The sequence below is a fragment of the Rhipicephalus microplus genome, chromosome 6 (genome assembly GCF_043290135.1).
Source record: "Rhipicephalus microplus isolate Deutch F79 chromosome 6, USDA_Rmic, whole genome shotgun sequence".
NCBI lineage: Eukaryota > Metazoa > Arthropoda > Arachnida > Ixodida > Ixodidae > Rhipicephalus > Rhipicephalus microplus.
The window spans coordinates 146217407-146237877 of NC_134705.1; the positions used below are offsets into that span (position 1 = coordinate 146217407).

General features: G+C 43.7%; 1 protein-coding gene across 1 annotated transcript; it reads right to left on the reverse strand.

The window, feature by feature from the left end:
• Nucleotides 1-447: 447 nt before the first annotated feature.
• Nucleotides 448-20060, reverse strand: LOC119167952 (kunitz-type serine protease inhibitor 6-like). Its single transcript, XM_075866819.1, has 4 exons — nt 19998-20060; nt 10573-10779; nt 4648-5026; nt 448-610 (listed from the first exon to the last, which is right to left on the reverse strand). Coding segments are annotated over exons 1-4 (615 nt in total). The 5' UTR covers nt 19999-20060; the 3' UTR covers nt 448-582.
• Nucleotides 20061-20471: the final 411 nt, after the last annotated feature.

The following is a 20471-nucleotide window of genomic DNA, read 5'->3' on the forward strand; positions in this document are numbered from 1 at the left end:
GCGTCCACCGTTGAAGCGATAATTCCTCAAACTTGTCAAGTTGCGTCAGTTGTGAACAAGATAACGCTTGTTCGATTCTCCACTACAGCGGCTGCCCTTGAACGAGGGGAAACCAAGATAGCACCCATATACATATATTTTGGTTCTCTTTAAAGAAACAATAGGAATCGTAATTATGCGGAGCCCCAGACTTACTTCACAAACACATGGAGGGTCTTACGCATGAAACCACAGAACTGAATTTTACTAAAGTTTTGTGGGCCTTTCGAGCGACAAACCGTTCACTTGGCACCACAGCACACCAGTTTCAGTATGATACTGTTCGATAAACAAAAAGAAACTCACATTGCAGTGTTAAAGATACTGAACCTAATTCAGACAGAATTTATTTACGTCAATATTTTATAAGCAGCAGAACAAGAGCCACCCGGAAATGACGTGAATAACTTCATTTGAGAACAAATTTATTCAACTGGGAATTTCGCACTCGGTCGGCGTCACTGAAGAGTTACGTAAATTCAAACAATGTACTGCAAACAGGAGAAAACCAGATGCATGTCAGTGACCGCGCTACGCGTCTTCTTAGTTGGTCTTTACGATTGGAAACCCTCTGAAAATAAATGAGAAAAATTAACGTGATAGACACCAGGCGTCATTTCTCCTCAATTTATGCCAAGTTACTCAGCTGTGGCCCTGAGCCTCCTCTGCCATTTCTATGAAGTTGTATATGTTTGGTGTATCACACAGAACATTATGGCAAAACATTGCTGATTGAACTTTTTTTTTTACCTTTCTCACGCATTCATTATAGGTTTTGTCAATAATTGGAGTGTATTGTAAACTTATTTCGGAATATTCAATTTCAAAATGTTTTTCGCATCTGACAAGTTTTCTTAGGACGCTTTGTTTAAATATATTACATTTTAATATGTTCGCTACATGATAATTACTTTCGAAGACACCGAACATATGCAACGTACACTACAAATTATTATATGTATGCTTATTATTCCTGTTCACAGCGTTATGTGTTTTTTAACAATTTTTCAAGGAAGGCGACATTCCTATCGATATAGTTAATATTTGTGAGAAGTACGTCTTCCTCATCATTTCGGGAACCTTGTCAGAAAGAGGAATGTGTGAGAATAAATGCCTTTTTTTCGACAGCAATTTTTGTGCGAATAAGGTCCAAATAAATATTAAGGGAGCTTGATCTTCGCCCGATAGTAAATCATAACAGTGTTGTCGGGCCGTGCTCATCGAATTCTCAATCGCTTTCCTGCTTCGGTTCTCGGTGCGTGTCTCAACAGTGCCTTGGAAGTCTGGCAGCTTGAGCTAGTTGGTATGACATTGCGATAGTTATAGCGCAAGAACAGAACGACGACACAGAGACAATAAGGACAGGAAAGACATCGTGCCCTTCTTGTCTAGGTGTCGTCGTTCTATTCTCGTGCTATAACTATCGTCAACAGTGCCGCGAAAAAACGAAAGACTGGGTGCGTAACATTAGCCGTTCCAAAGTGTAACTGAATACCTACAGCAAGCACAGTTGTCAAGTGCCCCCTGCACCATTATTATTATTTTTTTGCGAATCAGCAAAGGTCCCCGTAAGCGTACGTAGGGCCACGCACAAAAGTGTTCGCTGCTGTTCGCTTTCTTGGTGTTTCTCCTGCTGATGATTACTAAATATGTCTCAGCGCTTTGTAATGAATGGGCCTTTCTAACACCCACTCACGGCGCCATTCAGCATCTCTTGACGCCTGGCGCTATTACACGCTTCTTCAACGCACATATGATGCGTTTAGGAGACTCCTTCCGTGGCATGACATTCATGACAGTGAACAAATCTCGTGCCGTGGTAAAACATCTGCTTGCCACACAAGCGGCCCGGTTCGATCCTGGCTCATAATAAACGACGCCGACGAACACACCGACACCGACATCTCTGCGAAACGAGCTCCTTAAGGCTTTCGCGTTAAAACGTTTTCTAGGCCAAGTTTCATAGAACAAAGCGCTGAACACAATTTCACAAAATTATCATTTTTTGTGTGAAAGAAGATCTGCAATGCGACCGCAGCTGATGTGGCTCGTTGTTGCCCCTCCCCCCTACCCCCTTTTCTCATAATAATTATTCTCATTGATGTTTGATGCCCGTCAGCGCACATCATTTCTCACTGGTTGCACAATTTACCTTTCATTGCCTGTTCAGGACAATGCTTTATGTAGAATAGAGGCCGCAAGTAAGAGCGGGAACATGTGGCGAAGACGCGCTAGAGCTGCGGCGTGGTAGTTAGCTGGTCCATCTGTTCCACGCAAGGCGTTGCTGAACCAACAGCCGGATGTTTTGTAGCACAACACTTCACGAAGGATAGATACAGAAAGAAAAAACCACCAAGGCTTGCGGTTTGCTGTTCTTGTATTCGCCCTTCGTAAAGTGGCCCGCTACTTACAGTAATCGAACGTCGCCAACTAGCCTGATGGGATTGTCTTTTGTGTTTTGATCTAACTGCCGTGTAGTTGGTTATTAAACGCTTTTAGCTGACCGCGATTTGCCTCTCGCTTCGCTCAGGAAGTTGGTGTTTACACAACTGCGCACGCGCCAGATGGTCAGGCGCTGAGCGCGTGCATGAGCGGACCATCAGCGTGGACTGTAGCGAGCGAAGAATCACGTGACACGAGGTGAAACAACTAAAATCTCAGCCTCTTGTGCCGCGAGTCCGCGCTCCTCGAAAAACGCACCGATTATTAGGCAAACACACAAGACCTGACAGCACTTCGGGATGCACGAGGATAGGTGCCTTCTCCGAGTAGTCGTTGCAGCGAATCCCTCCAAAAATCCGCGCATGTGCAGTGACACACTACGAAACGATTGAGAGTTGACACTTCGGGACATGAAGAAGCGCCTAGAGCTGCATCTTTGGTACTTACGTCCAAAGTACTCCTCACGCCATCGCTAAAAAGAGATTTCGCGTAAATAGTAACAACTTAGTTCTTGACAGACACTTTAACACTCATTCAGAAATTATCTTTAGTTTACTGAACGCGTTCCCTCAACGCAGGGTGTTTGAAATTCGGTTGAGCTGCCTTGAAGGCTTAAATTGTAGTCCAGCTCTAAGTGAAGGCGGCAAAAATACAAAGAAAATGTACATGCGTGAACCAGTCAATCAATTCTCACTGTTTCGATGATGATGATATGTGGGGTTTAACGTCCCAAAACCACCGTATGATTATGAGAGACGCCGTAGTGGAGGACTCCGGAAATTTCGACCACCTGGGGTTCTTTAACGTGCACCCAAATCTGAGCACACGGGCCTACAACATTTCCGCCTCCATCGGAAATGCAGCCGCCGCAGCCGGGATTCGAACCCGCGACCTGCGGGTCAGCAGCCGAGTACCTTAGCCACTAGACCACCACGGCGGGGCATCTCACTGTTTCGAAACAGGATGTCCTATCTTGCTGCAAGATACGTAAATTGTTATTTTCGTTTTCAACGTACTTTTTACTTACATGCACCGGTGCGATTGGAATTGCCTTGAACGAAAGTCGCTTGGCGAACACCGTAAAATCGCGTAGCGCTCTGGTAATGTTAAGCGTTTCGCCCCGCCACGGTGGTATCGTGGCTGAGGTACTCGGCTGCTGATACGCAGGTCGCGGGATGGAATCCCGACTGCGGCGGCTGCACTTCTGATGGAGGCGGAAATGCTGCAGGCCCATGTGCTCAGATTTGGGTGTGCGTTAAAGAACCCCACGAGGGCAAAATTTCCGGAGCCCTCCACTATGGCGTCTCTATTATGGTGGTTTTGGGACGTTAAACTTCAGATATCGATCAACGTTTATCGCTTGGGCTGAACGAGGAATGGGCCGCAGAATCGGCCAGCCAAAAGCGCCTATGGAAGACGTCTCTTCTGCTGTGACGTGCGTCTAACGTTATGTGGCTTCACCATTAAGGTATGCTTGCCGCAATCGAACGTGCTCCATTTTTAGATTGAATTTCATTGCTCAAGCCTCGCCGCTGTGGTCTAGTGGCTAAGATACTCGGCTGCTGACCCGCATGTCACGGGATGGAATCCCGGCTGTGGAGGCTGCATTTTCGATGGAGACGAAAATTCTCTAGGCCAGTGTGCTCAGATTTTGGTGCACGTTAAAGAACCATAGGTGGTCGAAACTTCCGGAGCCCTCCACTACGGCGTCTCTCATAATTATATGGTAGTTTTGCTACGTTCCACCCCACATATCTATCATCAATTTCATTGCTCAAACTAACATGGGCTCGTATGTTCGTGCGATGGGCTTTTATTTCACTTGTCTCGGTGAATATATCAAACAGGCCTAGTCTAGTTATTGAGCTACCTCTACGGCTGTGACGCCATAATTGAACACATTGAGTATTTTAAAGGGACACTACCCTGTGCATACGTGAATATAAATTTGGAGTGCATTCTTCAGCAAGACATCTCCGTGTTGTGTCCCTGTGTAAGAGTTATTTACATTCCCTGTAAATAGGTGGCAGTAGCTGCAAGCGAAACGCAACGCTTAATATCTGTGGCAGCAAACAACTATTTACGATATCGAATGAGCAAGCCAGGCTTGTACGGCGCCTTCATATCTCGCGCGGAACATTCCCGTGCAAATTGAATCGTGCTTACTCGCATTCCATGAGGCAATCCGTCATGCTCGTGAAGAAATTGCTGCCCTGCGGCGCTGACTGCGGTCCACAAAACTTGTACTTCTTGCAAGTTCGCGTCTTGCTGTCGTAATAGTATGCATCAAACTCGTAATTGTAGTCTATGGGCGATGTAGGTGTTATGGGCTTTCTGTGAGGTTTTTTCACTCTAAGTGATGGAGTGGAGTGAGTGGGGGGCCTAGTCATTGTTAGGGGCTTGTGAGGATGCCTCATCGACGGCCCTGGTTGAAGGTAGTCAGGCCCACTTCTTCTCGCCAGCGGTAGAAATCGCCGTCTCGCTCTCAGCGCGGCTGATGAGCATCCCATTGGTGGTGTCTGTGTGCACCTCCCAGCGCTTTCTCCTGAAAGGGTCCAAAACAAATGAGTTATTTGAAACAACTTGCTTACGCAATACACTACACAAAGCAGTCACACGTGGGAAATCCCCTACGCTCCTACAAATTCCCCTACGCTCCCCTACGCTCGTGCCACAGGCTCTTAACTCCTCTGCTAATATTATAAGCTAAACAATTTAATACGCTTACATAACTAGTGAAGTAAGGGCGATTTCTGCCCACATAATTTTTGTTCTGTCTTGCAAAGGTACATTGACAACTGTACCTATAAGCCGTCGCTATGTTTAGAGGCCTTTTCATACTAGCACGTGAATTGTTGTCCACTGTTTTTTTTTCTTGTTTAGTTTTGTAAACGGGGGGTACTGGCCTTTGTGAAGCTGTTAGAGGCTTTTTGGTAGCCCCCGTAGCCTCACCAGTGTTGCTTTCTTTCCTGTTGATGCTGAAATAAACTTATTATTATTACAATTATGCTGGTTCTAATAGCAATGGTTTTCTTGTTGAATTACGGCACATTTAAATGCTTTAAAAACGCGTAACAAACATTCTTCAGGTGCCCATAGTCAATGAATGATTCGTCAACCACTATGCCCAGCCCAATTAGGGTGAACTGTAAGACGACATAAACAGCTCATGCATATTTTGCTTACAGTTGGACAGTTTGTGAATCTTTTCAAAGAACAGGTTGAAAATGTCAAAACTGCACTGTTTTAATTTTTTGTGTGCACATGTTTATTCATCAGAAAATAAACAACTTAAGAAACAGGCAGACTAGAATGCATTCTCTTCACTTCTCTGTCGGAGGCCGGATTACCGAGACAAAGATGAATCACTGGATACATCACTCACAAGAACCCCACCATAACGACTTTCCCAAATGGAAGCGCCGCTGTGTATATACGAAGAGAGATACCACACGTAGCACTCAATGTGGCGGACTTGTGCACAGATGTTAAAAAAGTTTGTGTGATCAGGGCACATATAGGAAACCGCAAAGTCAGCATTGCATCGGTGTATGCGTCTCCTCACAAGAAAATTTCCATAGAAAAACTTTCGAAAGACCTGTGTCATCGTTACTGAGCTCCGCGCATCATTTGTAGTGATTTCAATGCGCATCACACGTCAGGGGGGGGGGGGGGGGGACAAGAGTTCGGATGCACGTGGACGTTGTCCTGAAAGGCTATTGATAAGCGAGACTTATGCATTGCGAATGATGGCAATGTAACATTCTTTAGGCTCCCAGCTTGTACAAGTATTATTGACTTGACGTTGCATTCAAGTGACGTTCAACACACGTGTTGCACAGCTCCGGACAGGATGGGCACTGATCATTTCCCTATATTGATCAATGTTTCTGGTTACCATTTGACGGTAGCTTAATCCTGCATAGTAACTAATTGGGATCGCTACAAGGAGCATCTAGATCACTGATCAGGGGATATGTTTCAGAATACGCTGGCGAGTAGAGCTGCTGCAACCACTATACTTAAGTTACCTGTACATTTTTCAGCCCCGGACATAAAGCTCCGTAATTTGTGTGCGGCCAGAAGAAGGGCAGAGAAAAGGCTTATGCGAAGAGGTGGTGAACCTGCTAGCAAAATTCCGTTCAACAGATTTAGTGCAGCAATACGGTGATACAGCAACAAACTTCGGAGGAAACAATGGGCAACGTTTTGTGAGAGTTTAAGTGTATTTACACCACTGTCAAGGATATGGCAAGTGGTAAAGAGGGTCGGAAGTACGCCCGAGCCTTTGAGACCGCTTATTGCCCTCGTGTTATTCAAGGATACATAAATGCCGTCTCTAGCCGAAGAGTTTGCTGACATGTATGTAATTGGAAGAGAAAGGGAACCACCTCACCCACTTCCGCCTGATTCCACCTGTGCCATCGACGCACCTTTCACCCGGCGGGAACTTACGTCAGTCAAAACTTGTCTCCGTCGACGCTGTGCTCCTGGACCTGACGGAATTACAAACCAAACGATCACAAATATCTCTGCAGAATTGAAGATCAGGCTTCTGATGCATTACAACTATGTTTGGCAGTCTGGAAACATTCCTCAAGCCTGCAATATGGCCAGGGTCGTGCGAGTGCTGAAGCCAGGTAAAGGCAGAACATAACTGGCATCACGCAGACCAGTATCACTAACTTCGTGCGTAGCGAAGCTGATGGAGAAGCTGGCCTGTGTTTGGCTGACATGGGGGATGGAGAATCACAAGGCCCTTTCAGCATGTATGACTGGGTTTCGGCAACGGTTGAGTGCACAAGACAACATCTTGGACTTGGTGATTCACATAGAACACCAACAAGCAAACGGCTTTTAAATTCGGGCAATATTCCTGGACGTTTCAAAAGCATACGACTACGTGTTCCAAGGTGCGATAATTTGTGGTCTTGCATCTATGGGAATAACGGGGCACCTTTTACGCTTTGTTCAGGCGTTTTTGAGTGATCGCTCCATGCAGGTGAAGTTAGGGACAGTACTCAGTAGCTAAAGGAAAATCACCAGAGGGGTGCCACAGGGCAGTGACATGCCTCCAATGTTGTTCAATGTGGCTATGGCTGGTTTACCTAATGCTCTCAAGACTGTGAGCGAGGCAGTACAGATATCAATTTATGCCGACGACATATGCATTTGGCTGTCTGAATATCAACATAAGCGATTGGAAATGATTGGCCAAAGAGTTATAGTCTCCGCACAAACCTATCTTGAATCTATTGGACAAACAACATCAGCTGAAAAGTGTCAATTTATGCTATTCCCAGGTATGTGAAGACGAGAAACAAGGATGAAAATATTACTTCTTGATGCATCAAAAAGCAAGTTAAGTACATGAGATTCCTTGGAGTCAAACTAGACACCAGGATGATTTGGCGACGAGCAGTAGACAAGACAATGTCAGTGCTGTCACCCCATGTAAACATTCTTCGATGGATGGCAGGAACAAGCTGGCGGAGCCACCCAACATCAATGATAAAGTTATGCGAGGCATTAATTGTCAATCGTGTGTTTTTCCAATCGCCTCTGATCTCTCTGAGTGAGTCACAGTGCGAATGGCTGGAAAAGCTTCGTCGTTAAGGCCTCAGAGTTGCTTTGGGAGTGCCAAAGCTTGCAGCGAGCATAAAGGTGCTTCATGAAGCTCGTCTTCCGTCGTTACGTCTTCTCGCCTCTCAACGACTGCTGACACAGCTTTTCCAACTTGGTGACTTCAGCCCAGGACGAGCACTACTCAGTCGCCTTCGGCGACGCACAAAATCGCGAGCTTTCATAGCCCTCAACACCTTTCGCCATCTTATCATCAATTTCTCCAAACAAAGACAACTTCGACAAGACCCACCTTGGTCACATGACGATGTCGACTGTCAGGTGACGATTCCACGGATGCACAGCAAGCATTCCACACCCACAGAAGAGATACGTTCTTTAATACTTGAATTAATTGAAGAAAAGTACGCCGATCATTTGAAATTTTTCACTGATGAATCAGTCGACATAGTGCGCGGAGCATGCGCGGCAGCGTTTGTGATCCCGTCTCTAAAGGCGTCCTGGGGAGTGCGACTCGAGTGCATTGTTTCATCGACAGCATGTGAAAGCGTGGGAATTCAGGCAGCCCTGAAGAAACTGAAGTTATGTAGGCAGCAACAAGTCGTGCTGTTTTCGGACAGTAAGCCCGCTTTGCAGCGGCTAAAACATGGATTGCTTTTGAATAGATGCACTGAAATATCACTGCCAATCCTTAAAGACCTGCATGGCATTGGTATAAACATTAAATTTCAATAGATTCCATCACATGTACGTATTGCGGGTAATGAGGTGGCTGACAGACTTGCTCGGAGTGCTTTGGTGCTTACACCAACGAAGAAGGCTCCCAAAGATAATGAACGTATTTTACGAGAGGCTGTAAATAACATTTTCACTCGTTATGGCGGACGCCTCACCAGCCATGTGTTACACAAGGGCTATCAAGGGAAGAGGTCTGCTTGCTTCATCGCATCCGAACGGGATCAGCACGTACACCAGCATGGCTCCACAAGATCAGACTCTCCGTGACGCCCTTGTGCTCTAAGTGCAAGGAAAACGATGATATCGAACACTATTTGCTCAAAAATGTCGTTTGCTTAAGAAGGAACGGCAAGGTTTACCTGAGGAACTGCAACAGTTAAGCTCGCCATGTGACAGCGTGAATAATATTGTGTTTCCGCATGGTTCCTCGATCTTCAGAAAAAAGATGCCGCGACTTCTCTTGAAATTTTTCATTGCTACAGACCTCGCATGTGACTGGTGATAAGTGACAATAGTGTTTGGGGTATAGTGGAGCGAGATAGAGAACTGGCACAACACTGCACGTGGAATAGCACAAAGGCCACCGTCTTATGCAGGCTTAAATCGCGATATGCACGATTTTTATTTTAAAAGCCTGCTTGTGCTTAGTTAAAAAACAAACAAAAGACATTAACTAGAATTAGCAAACAAAAAACCGGGCGGGGCAATTGCCTGCAAATTGTGCAAGGCTAGATGCGCCGGCTACCTACAACATCCTTAATTTTAACCTTCTTCACTTCTTACTGGAGCACGCAGAAGTTCGGCGTCAGTGACGGCATCAAAAAGCGGTCGAACAAATGTTACCATTTCTGACTCGCACAGACAAGTTTTTTCAGTCCGATCTACCATTTTTGGCCCACTTCTAGATTCTCAAGCGCTAACGTGGTTTCAATTCGGCAGTTTCGGCACCCGTCGGCGCTGACGACCAAATTTTTTTCTGCGCCATCTACCGTGTGGAATCGAGCGCGATCAAATATGATTTACCGCCACCGCAGGCTGTCGTCCATAATGATGTTTGCTCTGCCGCTGTTGTACGTGACGATATTGTTTGATTGTCATGAGCTTTGGCGAATGGCGGAGTCATCCCCAGAATTTGGGGACATCTGTACGTGGCGCCATCTCTCGATAGCAGCAATGGCGTAATGCAATAACTGAGTGGGAAATAGGCAGACAATTTTATATCTGATGAATTGAGCTAAATACCAAAAAGAACTCCCGGTGAGAGATTGACTAGAGCATTCTGGTAAAATTATAGTATCGTACTACAAAGCCTGTGGCTTCCCTGTATATTTATTTACCGCCCATTAAAAACACATGGGGCCGCGCACCGTTAAATTTAGAACAGCTTGTCAAGCCTCACGGCTTGTAGTGCGACACTGTAATTTCACCGAAATGTTCCGGTGGCTCTATTGTGTACATAACAGAGAGTCGTTTTTAATAACTAGCTTGCTTCGTTAGGTGTTATTCATTTTCACCTATTTCATATTCTGTTGAGACAACCACCACTTTCACCAACAAGAGATCGCGGCCCGTGCACATGTACCCGAATCCTGCACATGGTAGACAAAGAAAGCGGATGCTCGAAGCCGTAGCCATTTCATTCAAAACTTTTTTGCAGAAGAGACAAAATTTTGTGTGTTTTATTGCTTAAGTGTAACTGCCCCACTCCTTGTCTCTGCTGAGGAACACTTAAGGGAGGAAAAATAAGAAGACCCACCTCTCATAACTTACCAGGGTTGCAACTTAGTGCGCACTCATAGCGCGTTTCGTATACTCCTCTTTTTAAGCATCCATTCCAGTAGAACCTCTCGCACATGCCGGCCGTCTTGTTGAAGAAATACTTGTTGATGTTGACCGCGCAGTCCGCCACAGCTTCCATAAGCGGTGTTTCACAGCTGTGAGTCCAATTCCACCGCAGCTGCTCAAGTGGCGATGTCACTTTAGCAGAAACAAAAAAAAAAACGCAAGAAAACTTGTGTACAGCGCACGAGGAACACACTATTTACGACATTCATAGAAGAATCACACGCTGCTCATTGTCTAACGAGTAATCAACATGGGTTAATGAAATCTTCACTAATCTGAAGTAGTGGGTTCGTAGTGGCAGAATAAAATTCACTTGGAATACTTGATGTATTAGGTCCACAAAAAAAAACACCAATGCGAAGGTCGTGCAAGGTAAACTGTTTGAAGTGAAGCTCACCTGATTAATTACACTGCAGTTAGAACAGTGAATAATGTCTCGTACTCAGTCCTAAGGCAATAAAATTTAGTTTTGACAACTATAGACTAACTGATTCACTGACACACCTACTCAACAACGCTGGCATTTTTACGCTGCAAAACTGAACGAACCTAACATTACTAAAACTAATGGTTAAACTACTACACAACCGAATAAAACTAGACACTTTAAAGCATATTTTTTTCAGCAGACCAACCCATCATAATTATTCCCATACCCTTGCCGAATAGTTATTAAACATTAATTGCTTCAAACATTCATTTTTCCTCTAACCATTAACTCTTAGAACGCACTGATATCTACCGCAACCACCAAATCATTCATAAACGTATTTACAGCTGCAATTGAAAATGAACTCCTTGCCTCACAAATCACACTAGCGACATTGTAACATAAATAAACCCGATAAGTGATGAGTCTGTTATATGTTATTAAAATCGAGTTCCTGTTTTCTATGATGGTAATATTTTAGGTGACATGTTCTTCGATCAACGTGTTGTTGATAAAATATTTAAATAAATAGGTTCAATATAATATGTACTCGTTCACCCTATGTCATCTTTCAAATATATGCCTTACCTTTTTCCATTAGCTTTTGGCTGATTTTAGTCCATGTTTTCGTTGCTACTAAAATTGTTTGATTTCTGTTTTCATTATTCTGTATAATGTAATAACTGTATGTTGTTTTACAATTCCACTTTTTGTGATTTTAACGATTTTGATTTTGTATGAAAAAGATGTTTTTAAATGCCCTCCCTGCTATAATCTCTGATGAGATTGGTAATTAAACAAATAAATAAATAAATACATAGGAAAGTGCATGTATATGGGCTCGTTTTCGTTGTTAGACCCAATAATAAAGAAAGCTAACAGACAATAACGCCAGGGAAAGTACAAGGGGGCCAATTGGTATGTAATGCGAAGAAAGAAACTTGCCGGTTGCACGGACCGAGCCTGCGACCTTCGAAAAACGCTTCCGACGCTCTACCAACTGAGCTTCGGTGGCGGTTAACCTGCCGCCCATTTCATAGGTAATATAAGTGCATTTAAACGTGAAAGCGTCTGATAAGGCAACCTGCGTCATTGCGGTGAGTGTCAAACACTCTTCCTAGCCCGTTAGGGGCCACGTACAACGTGATCTTATTACGAGAGTGCAGCTGAATAATAGTCCCTTGCTTACCACCCCCATGGCGTTAAATCTACCGGAACGAGACCACCGCTATATATATATATATATATATATATATATATATATATATATATATATATATATATATATATATATATATATATATATATATATATATATATATATATATATATATATATATATATATATATATATATATATATATATATATATATGTGTGTGTGTGTGTGTGTGTGTGTGTGTGTGTGTTATAAAAAAGAACTGCGACAGTCAGAACTGTTATTCGAGACCAGGTAGGAGCGTAGGTCGTCGAAATGCACCAGCCGATACGTACGACTTTGGTGAAGGCACTTCGATGTGTCATTCAACCTGCCAGGCCTAGCCAGCGAAGTCAGCGTCAATGTCCGGGCCAAGCGTCTCGTGCACTGACAATGTGTTTGCCGAGCTTGATGACCTACTACAATCATCATTACAATATATATATATATATATATATATATATATATATATATATATATATATATATATATATATATATATATATATATATATATATAGAACATTGAGTACCAATTACCTCAAACGCAAACCTTGTTTTGTTGGTGACGCCGCATTAGATAACGAATATTGCATCTCACTAAAGTACGTGCCAATGGTGTGGCTTGGTTGTTGAGCGAGATAAGGGTATGTATGTTTCTTCGGGCATGCTCCCGAGAGCAGTATGTGTTGTGAATTAAAAAAACCTAATAGTAAGCCAGCGCTAGTTCATGTCTTTTTTTATTGTGTCCGTATTATTTCTTGCGCTGCTTGTAAAAGTACACCACTGGTCTCCAACACAGGGGAAAGCACCGAAGGGTTACCCACAGGCACTAAATGACCCCATGTGGTACAGTGCCCAAGGATGTGACAGCAGAATTGCGAAAGCAGTCCTACTCTTCCGAGGTACGTCAGTATGTCAACACAGTTGCTACGCGTATATGTTTTCGCGAGCCATGTGTCCTTCACCAGACTTGTGTTGAGGTTGAAGCAGCGTTGTATAAATAACATATTTGAGAAACTGCGATTTATGGAACGTTGTTAACGAAACAACCATCTTGGCAATAAAGATCGTGTGTCTAGAATAAATTAGTGTGTTTTTTTTATTCCTTGGTGCCCGTAAATGATTGAAGTTATAGGGCTGACTTGCAAGTTTCAAGGGCACGTAACATTCACAATATTAACGTGCGCCTAGTGAATGTTTTAGGAGGACATAAGTGTTCCCGAAATGTAACTGGTATTCTAATATTAGTATTCTTGTAAATGTATTCGGAATACGTTTTTTTCTTCTTTCGAAAAATTATTGCTCAAATGTCCCGCTATGACATGAAGCAGTGTCTATATTTTAGGCTTCCGGTGCTTGTATTTCCCTATGTGCATTCTGTAATATTTTTTGAACATGTCTGCCCATAATTTGTTAAATGTTATGATTTTTACAGTTTATATCACTTATACAAACTCTTACTAGGTGCTCTGTTATGCAGTTTTTTTTCTATTGCGTGAATGGTCATGAATTTCGTCATCTGTGTAAAGATGTATCCGGCGCTATCAAAACGCGTTGACATCTCGCAATGAACGTATTGCTTAAAGCGTTATTCATATATATTTAGGCTTGCAGCAAAAAATCAAGGATACTTACTTTGACTGCTTACGGACGAACATCCAAAAATCAAGAACAACAAACTGTATGCTCTACCAAATAACATGGTCATTGCTTGTAGCACGTACATACTCTGAAAGCACCAATTTAAGTTGTCGTTGTTACCAGAAAGAATACGAAAAAAAAAAGACTTACATGTATGCAACTTCCGTAAACGGCCACGATTAACTTTAATAGTTGCATTTAGCAAAACTTTGTTTTCTTGAAACCATATAAGTAAGAACAAACTGCGTAACTATATTCAAATATCTTAATACCGCCAAAACAAAACATAAACAAATTCGCAGCATATCCACGGAGTGAATGATAATGAGTGGAGCAAAGCGTCCGTCTGTCTGTGTGTCCGCCGGGTCATCTCTCTGTCCGTTCATGCGTTGACCCGTCTGTCCGCCTATGCGTCCGTCCGTCCGTGTGTGTGCCCCTCCGCAAGTCCGTTCGTCAGTTTGTATGTATGTACGTATGTAATTGATTTATTTGTGGGGTTTAACATACCAAAGCCATCATATGATTATGAGAGATGCCATAGTGGAGGGCTCCGGAAATTTCGACCACCTGGGGTTCTTTTACGTGCACCCAACTCTGAGCACACGGGCCTACAACATCTCCGCCTCCACCGAAAATGCAGCCGCCGAAGCCGGGATTCGATCCTTCGACCTGCAGGTCAGCAGCCGAGTACCTTATCCACTAGACCACCACGGTGGGCGATGTATGTATGTATGTATGTATGTATGTATGTATGTATGTATGTATGTATGTATGTATGTATGTATGTATGTATGTATGTATGTATGTATGTATGTATGTATGTATGTATGTATGTATGTATGTATGTATGTATGTATGTATGTATGTATGTATGTATGTATGTATGTATGTATGTATGTATGTATGTATGGCTGAAACGGACGATCCAGGAGACTGAGAGGCACTCGTTTTCCGCGCACAAAAGTGCAGCCCGCGCAGCAGCCAATTGGAGAGTAGCGGTACAACTCAATCTAAAGTATCCTCACTTAACGGCAGTTTGTATGTATTTATATGAAACAGCACCATCAATTACAATGTTCAGGAGATAGTGCCGGTTATGCTTCAGGCAGGAGAAGGTTAGAGGAGCTCCGCTCCTAAAAAGCGATGGATGGTGAAGGAGATACGCATGTAACACCAAATTACAGTTGTCACTGTAGTAACACCAAACTACCAGTAAACCACGTTTAAAGCGCTTCTAGGAACGTTGAAAGCGCACACATTATATTTGGCGGTACGTAGCTGCTCACAGATACTGGCAGTTTTGCACTAAAGGCAAAGCAGCTCTCCTAATGGCGTTCGAACTTACACGGGTACCACATGATGTCACGATTGACATAAGCATGAGCAAGAAGTAAAATTGGGGGATCAAGGTTTGGGGGGGGGACACTTTTTTTTATTGATCTTATGAAAGGCATCGCTTCTGCCTGATACGTATAGTGAGGAGACATTTTCACGGCATTTATAATGCGGACTATCAAAGAGTTGACTTTCAGGTCCCATAATGCTTGGACATAGTAACCATCGTGAGTAGTGCAACTAGACAAGGCACCAGGAAGGAACAGACGAGCATGGGCTCAGTTCACGTGTGTTCCTTCTTGGCGTTCTGTGTAGGGGCGCTCCTCACAATGACGCTCACGCTCAGAAAAACAGACCAGCAAATTCATTACCTAAATACCAACTTTTGCATTTCACAAAAAGCATCACAAAAAAAGCAAAAGCAATGCAGTGCTTCCGTGGTCGCCAACAACCTGCTCGAAGGCCGTCCGGGAACAAAATACCCGCTGAATTGCAAAGCTGTGTTGACCAATTTAGATACGCCTCCCCCTCCCCCAATACAGCTAGAACAATCGCCCTAGATTCAAGGGCTATCTCGTAGTCCAGTATAGTCGACATGCGGGCCACGATCATCTGAGATAAATGACGACGCGTCATCGACCACGGTCGGAAACGACAAGGCCACGCGCAGGTAGTTATCGGCATGCCCAACACTAACCTCAAAAATGCTTCGCGGCAATACTTTAGAGTAATAAAAAATTAGGAGAGGCCACTCCGGCCAAATGTGGTGGCGCTTCACAGCTTCACGCCGGCCCTAAGATGGTAGCACATCACTCACTTCTTTCAAGAAAACTCACGTACTAGTTATCCACTACAGTACTTTTTCTAGTGCATTTTACACTCCTTGTTTTAGCGACTGCGATCGTGGCTGTCTTATCCGTCTCTGTCGCTTCGCGTGCACAAGGTCGGACAGGAGCTGGAAGTGCACATGGCGTTGACGCGACGGCAACATCGTCACGCTCCGTGTTCATGAGCATTTAAAGGGGCACTGAAACACTTTTTTGAGTAACCATTAAATTAATTCACTGAAAAAGTGTATAGCTTCAGAAAAATCAACGCCGCAAATTTTCAAGACCCTGTCTAGTACGAGCGGAGTTACAAAGATTTTGTCACACGCTGCAATCGCTTTCTTTCTTCTCTCGTCCCGACGAAAGCGCTGGAAGCTAAGCATGGATGGATGGGAGGGGCGAGCGAAAAACGTCACGCGCACCTACTGATTTTGAGCGCTCTTCTCTGTTTTCTCTTCGAATGCGCGACTTTTTCAGTGTGATAGCGCGCGCACGCATGGACAAGTAGCGTCCTCCCGCGGCGATATCTGTAACGACCGAGCTCGCCATGTTCAAATCAGCCAATAGCTGTTAGATGGGCTTACTACGGGTAATTTCTGGGCTTATTGCGTGATTTGTCGAGAGAAGAGAAAGCAAGTTTTAGCGGTCTTTGATCATTTATTGCGAATTCCAGGCCGCGTGCTGCGCTAAAATATTTGGCTCGCGTGTTGTCGGAAATCTCTACTACCGATCAGCAGCGTTTACTGAACATGCTAAAAAATGTTACGGGGCCTATTTAGGGCAATAAAAAGTACGGACCGCAGCAAAGAGACGCGATAAAATATTTGCGATAACGTGTGCTGCGTGCGTCGTGGTCCTCGCTTGTGACGTCTGCCTCTCAGCTTGGATGCTGCTACAAGTACGAACGCCATCATTACTTTGTAAAGTGCGTATTACATTCGTAATTTCAAGCCTTGAACCAACATTTCTCTCTTGGTGCGATTCGGTGCAAAGAGTTTTTGCGCTCTTCACGTGTTACTTTCGTAGATTGCTTTACAAAAAAAAAAAAAACGATTGAAATGCTGCGCGCTGCGTTTACGAAAAAAAAATCGTTTCTTGGTTCAACAAGGTAAGTCACTGTTCGCGTTGTTACGTTTTCTTTGTGCCAGAACATGTGTCATAATCAGTGCAAATCAGTGCATGTGTGTAATCCTGTGAAAAGTGCTATTTTGCTTAGCATCGTTATCTGTGGCGCTCGCAAATTGCTTAAAGCTCTAACGAGCGCAATAAAAGAGAAGTTTTGAATATATAAAAATGTTTGCTAGCAAATATAGGACGTAATCTTTTGAGTAAGCTCTCTTGCCTCGTTAACAGTTTGCATGGCACCTTCAATTGATTTGTTCTTGCTTCAGCAACTGTTTGTGACTGTTTTTCGCGCAAGAGTGATGTAAATTGCGTAGGGTCGAATTTGCGCGGTGGCAGAAGAGAAAACCTAGCAAACATTTTTTTGTTTGTGTGGTTCATGCCTGAGTCAAGTGCTGCGACAACTACTGCCGATTTGCGCTGTATACTGCTTGTGTGGTTGTGTGCATTTATTGCAGTTTACTGTTTTGTGGGTGTTGTTATAATGTTGTGTATGTATTTATATTTGTGTATAATTTACACTCACAATATTTCAGCTGTATTTCTGTGTCTTGCACTGAAATGAATCTGTCTTTTTTGTGTCAACGTTCATCAAACAATAAAACAATGGGCACGTGCTTGCCAAGGATATCAACTTAAAAAAAACTGTTTTCGCTCCTTCCAACGATTCTCACGTTTTATTTGAAATGTTTGCATAGACACACACTGTGGCATCGTGTGCTAACTGCTTTGGTGGTGCAGCTTACGCGAAGCTCTTCCATGCATGCGAACGACATGTTAAAATAAATATAGTATGGCCTTAGAGACGAGCACGCACAAAGAAGTGATCTCGGAGGCTGAATAATATTCGCAACCACTGAAAAATAGCCTGTCAGGCATTCTTTTCAGCGGTCTCCAATCTCTGAGGCTGCGAAGGTTCCCAACGACCGTTTGTAGTGTCATGAACTCAAATCAGCCGCAAGAGCCTGTGGATATGTTCTGTCCTTAAGTTTTTATATATTACTCTGATTGACTGATATGTGGAGTTTAACGTCCCACAACCACCATTTTGATTATAAGAGACGCCGTAGTGGGGGGCTCCGGGAATTTCGACCCCTGGGGCTCTTTAACGTGCACCCAAATCTGAGTACGCGGGCCTACAACATTCCCGCCTCCATCGGAAATGGAGCCGCCGCAGCCGGGATTTGATCCCGCGACCTGCGGGTCAGCAGCCGAATACCGTAGCCACTAGACCACCGTGGTGGGGCATATACTGCTCTAGGAAAATATTACCACCTCAAACATGCCCGATCTTGCTCGGACTCTGGTAGCTGACGAACCTAACCCGTGCAGGTTAGGTGGAGTGTGGCGTCGAGTTATTCCCTCCCCTGTCACGAATGCCATTCACTGGCATCAAAGCGCTGTAGGACAAAACGCTCTTACATGTGTGTCCGAAGAACATGATTTGTGGTACGCGGGAGCATGTGGGTCGACGTTGGAAATATCCAATAGCCGTATTATTTTAAAGATTACTTACTTTTGCGTGCATACCTGACTGTAATTATTGTGTGCTTTGTGGGCCAACCTTCCAAGAATAGATAGAAATGCAGTTACCTCAAGAGATGTGCCTCCACTTCATCTAGTGGCTCGTCAGCTTTGCAGGTTCCAGTTACTCTTAATTGCTTTCTTCCTCAAGTTAGAAAATACGTGCGTATATTGTGTTCGTGTTTAAGTGCCTGGCACAGGTACTGCTGTTGACATGGTACTTCATTGCAAATTTCAGTACTTCATACCCTCAAGGCACTAAATGTACGATACAACATTGCCTAAAGTTATCAAAATTCACCGTGGCAAGGTACCGCGTCTGGCGCTACCTGTACATCACGTCATCGCTAGGCTAGTGCCTTTTCATTGCCTTGGTAAGACTGCGTGACTGAGCGTTTGCATGGCGTGTACGTAAAGCGTGGCAAGTAGAAACGCTATTCAGGCACAGTCAATATTACGCCCATACATTCCTCAGAAGCTTGACGTCACTTTCGCTTCCATCCCTCGTGGTCTCCACTAGGCTTCTTTTCTGCTAGACACTAGTTCGTTTGCAAAAGCGCCGAGGCGAAAATATCAAAATTGAAGTTGCGAAAGGCTCATCAATGGTAAAGCCTACCATCTATTCGTTTGTGGCGCGCAGTTGTAAACGAAACACACGTAAACCAGCTGTAAACACATCATATGCGACTATATTTCCAAGACATACTCTTCAGGCCATCTGCTTGAGAAATCTTGAATATCATTTGTAAAAATAACCAACTAATGACACTCTCAGGTAACATTAATTAACTTTACTGTCGTTTGAAATGTCGACTAATATTTATCGTTGCCTATCGACTTCACAGCTTCGTTGTGAAATAACGCGGCTGTTTCGAAAAAAAGGTGTTGGTTCAAACTGCGAAATATGGCTATAGCCACGCCTATAGCCGTAATTCTGTGGCTTTCCATTAAAAAAAATTACCAGTGTCCAATATTTTCTGCTAGTAACGTGTGTTTTCAAAGTGGCATTGCAGGTACTCAAAACCTTCAATGCCCGTAGTTTGTTATACAAACGTTTCGTAGCATATTGGAGGTACGTAGAAAACGTCAAGGAATTATTGCGAAGAATTACACAAAAGGGCGCGTTGATGATTTCATAAAGCCTCCCCGACATCCTCGGTGCAACGTCCAAGAAAACTACATCGAACTATTGACCCAGTACACGAAATTAATGCACCACGCGAAAAGTTTGCGGAACCGAATCACCACTTTAGTTTAGCTACTGACACTTACTGCGGATCCTGGAACGGTACACCTTGAATTTCGCTGGTGTATAAGCGCGGCACTGGGCTTGAATTTGGCCTTTGTATAAGCTCGTATGGTGGTTGACAGCAACCTTTTTTTCAAAAGCTACAAACAATACATTAGTTTCTATATAAAAAGTGATAAATTCAGCAAGCACTCGGCTGAGGTCTTGATTGTCTCACCTCCAACAATGAACACAAAACTGCTACTTTATGGTGCTTGACCTGCTATTTTTAGAAGCGATGCCCGGCAGTTAATTATGTATTTTTACATTCTAACAGTCCTCGTTCCGAGCGCATTATTCCTTTTTGTCTCGTTATATGACCATGACCAACGTGCAATATCAAAAACGGTGTCGTAAACACCACGCAGATCCACAAAGTGATTGTTTGCTCGATGAAAGAAGCATTGTATATCGGCTGCGACGTTCCTAAAACGTTTCTCCCCAGGAATTACCGCAAT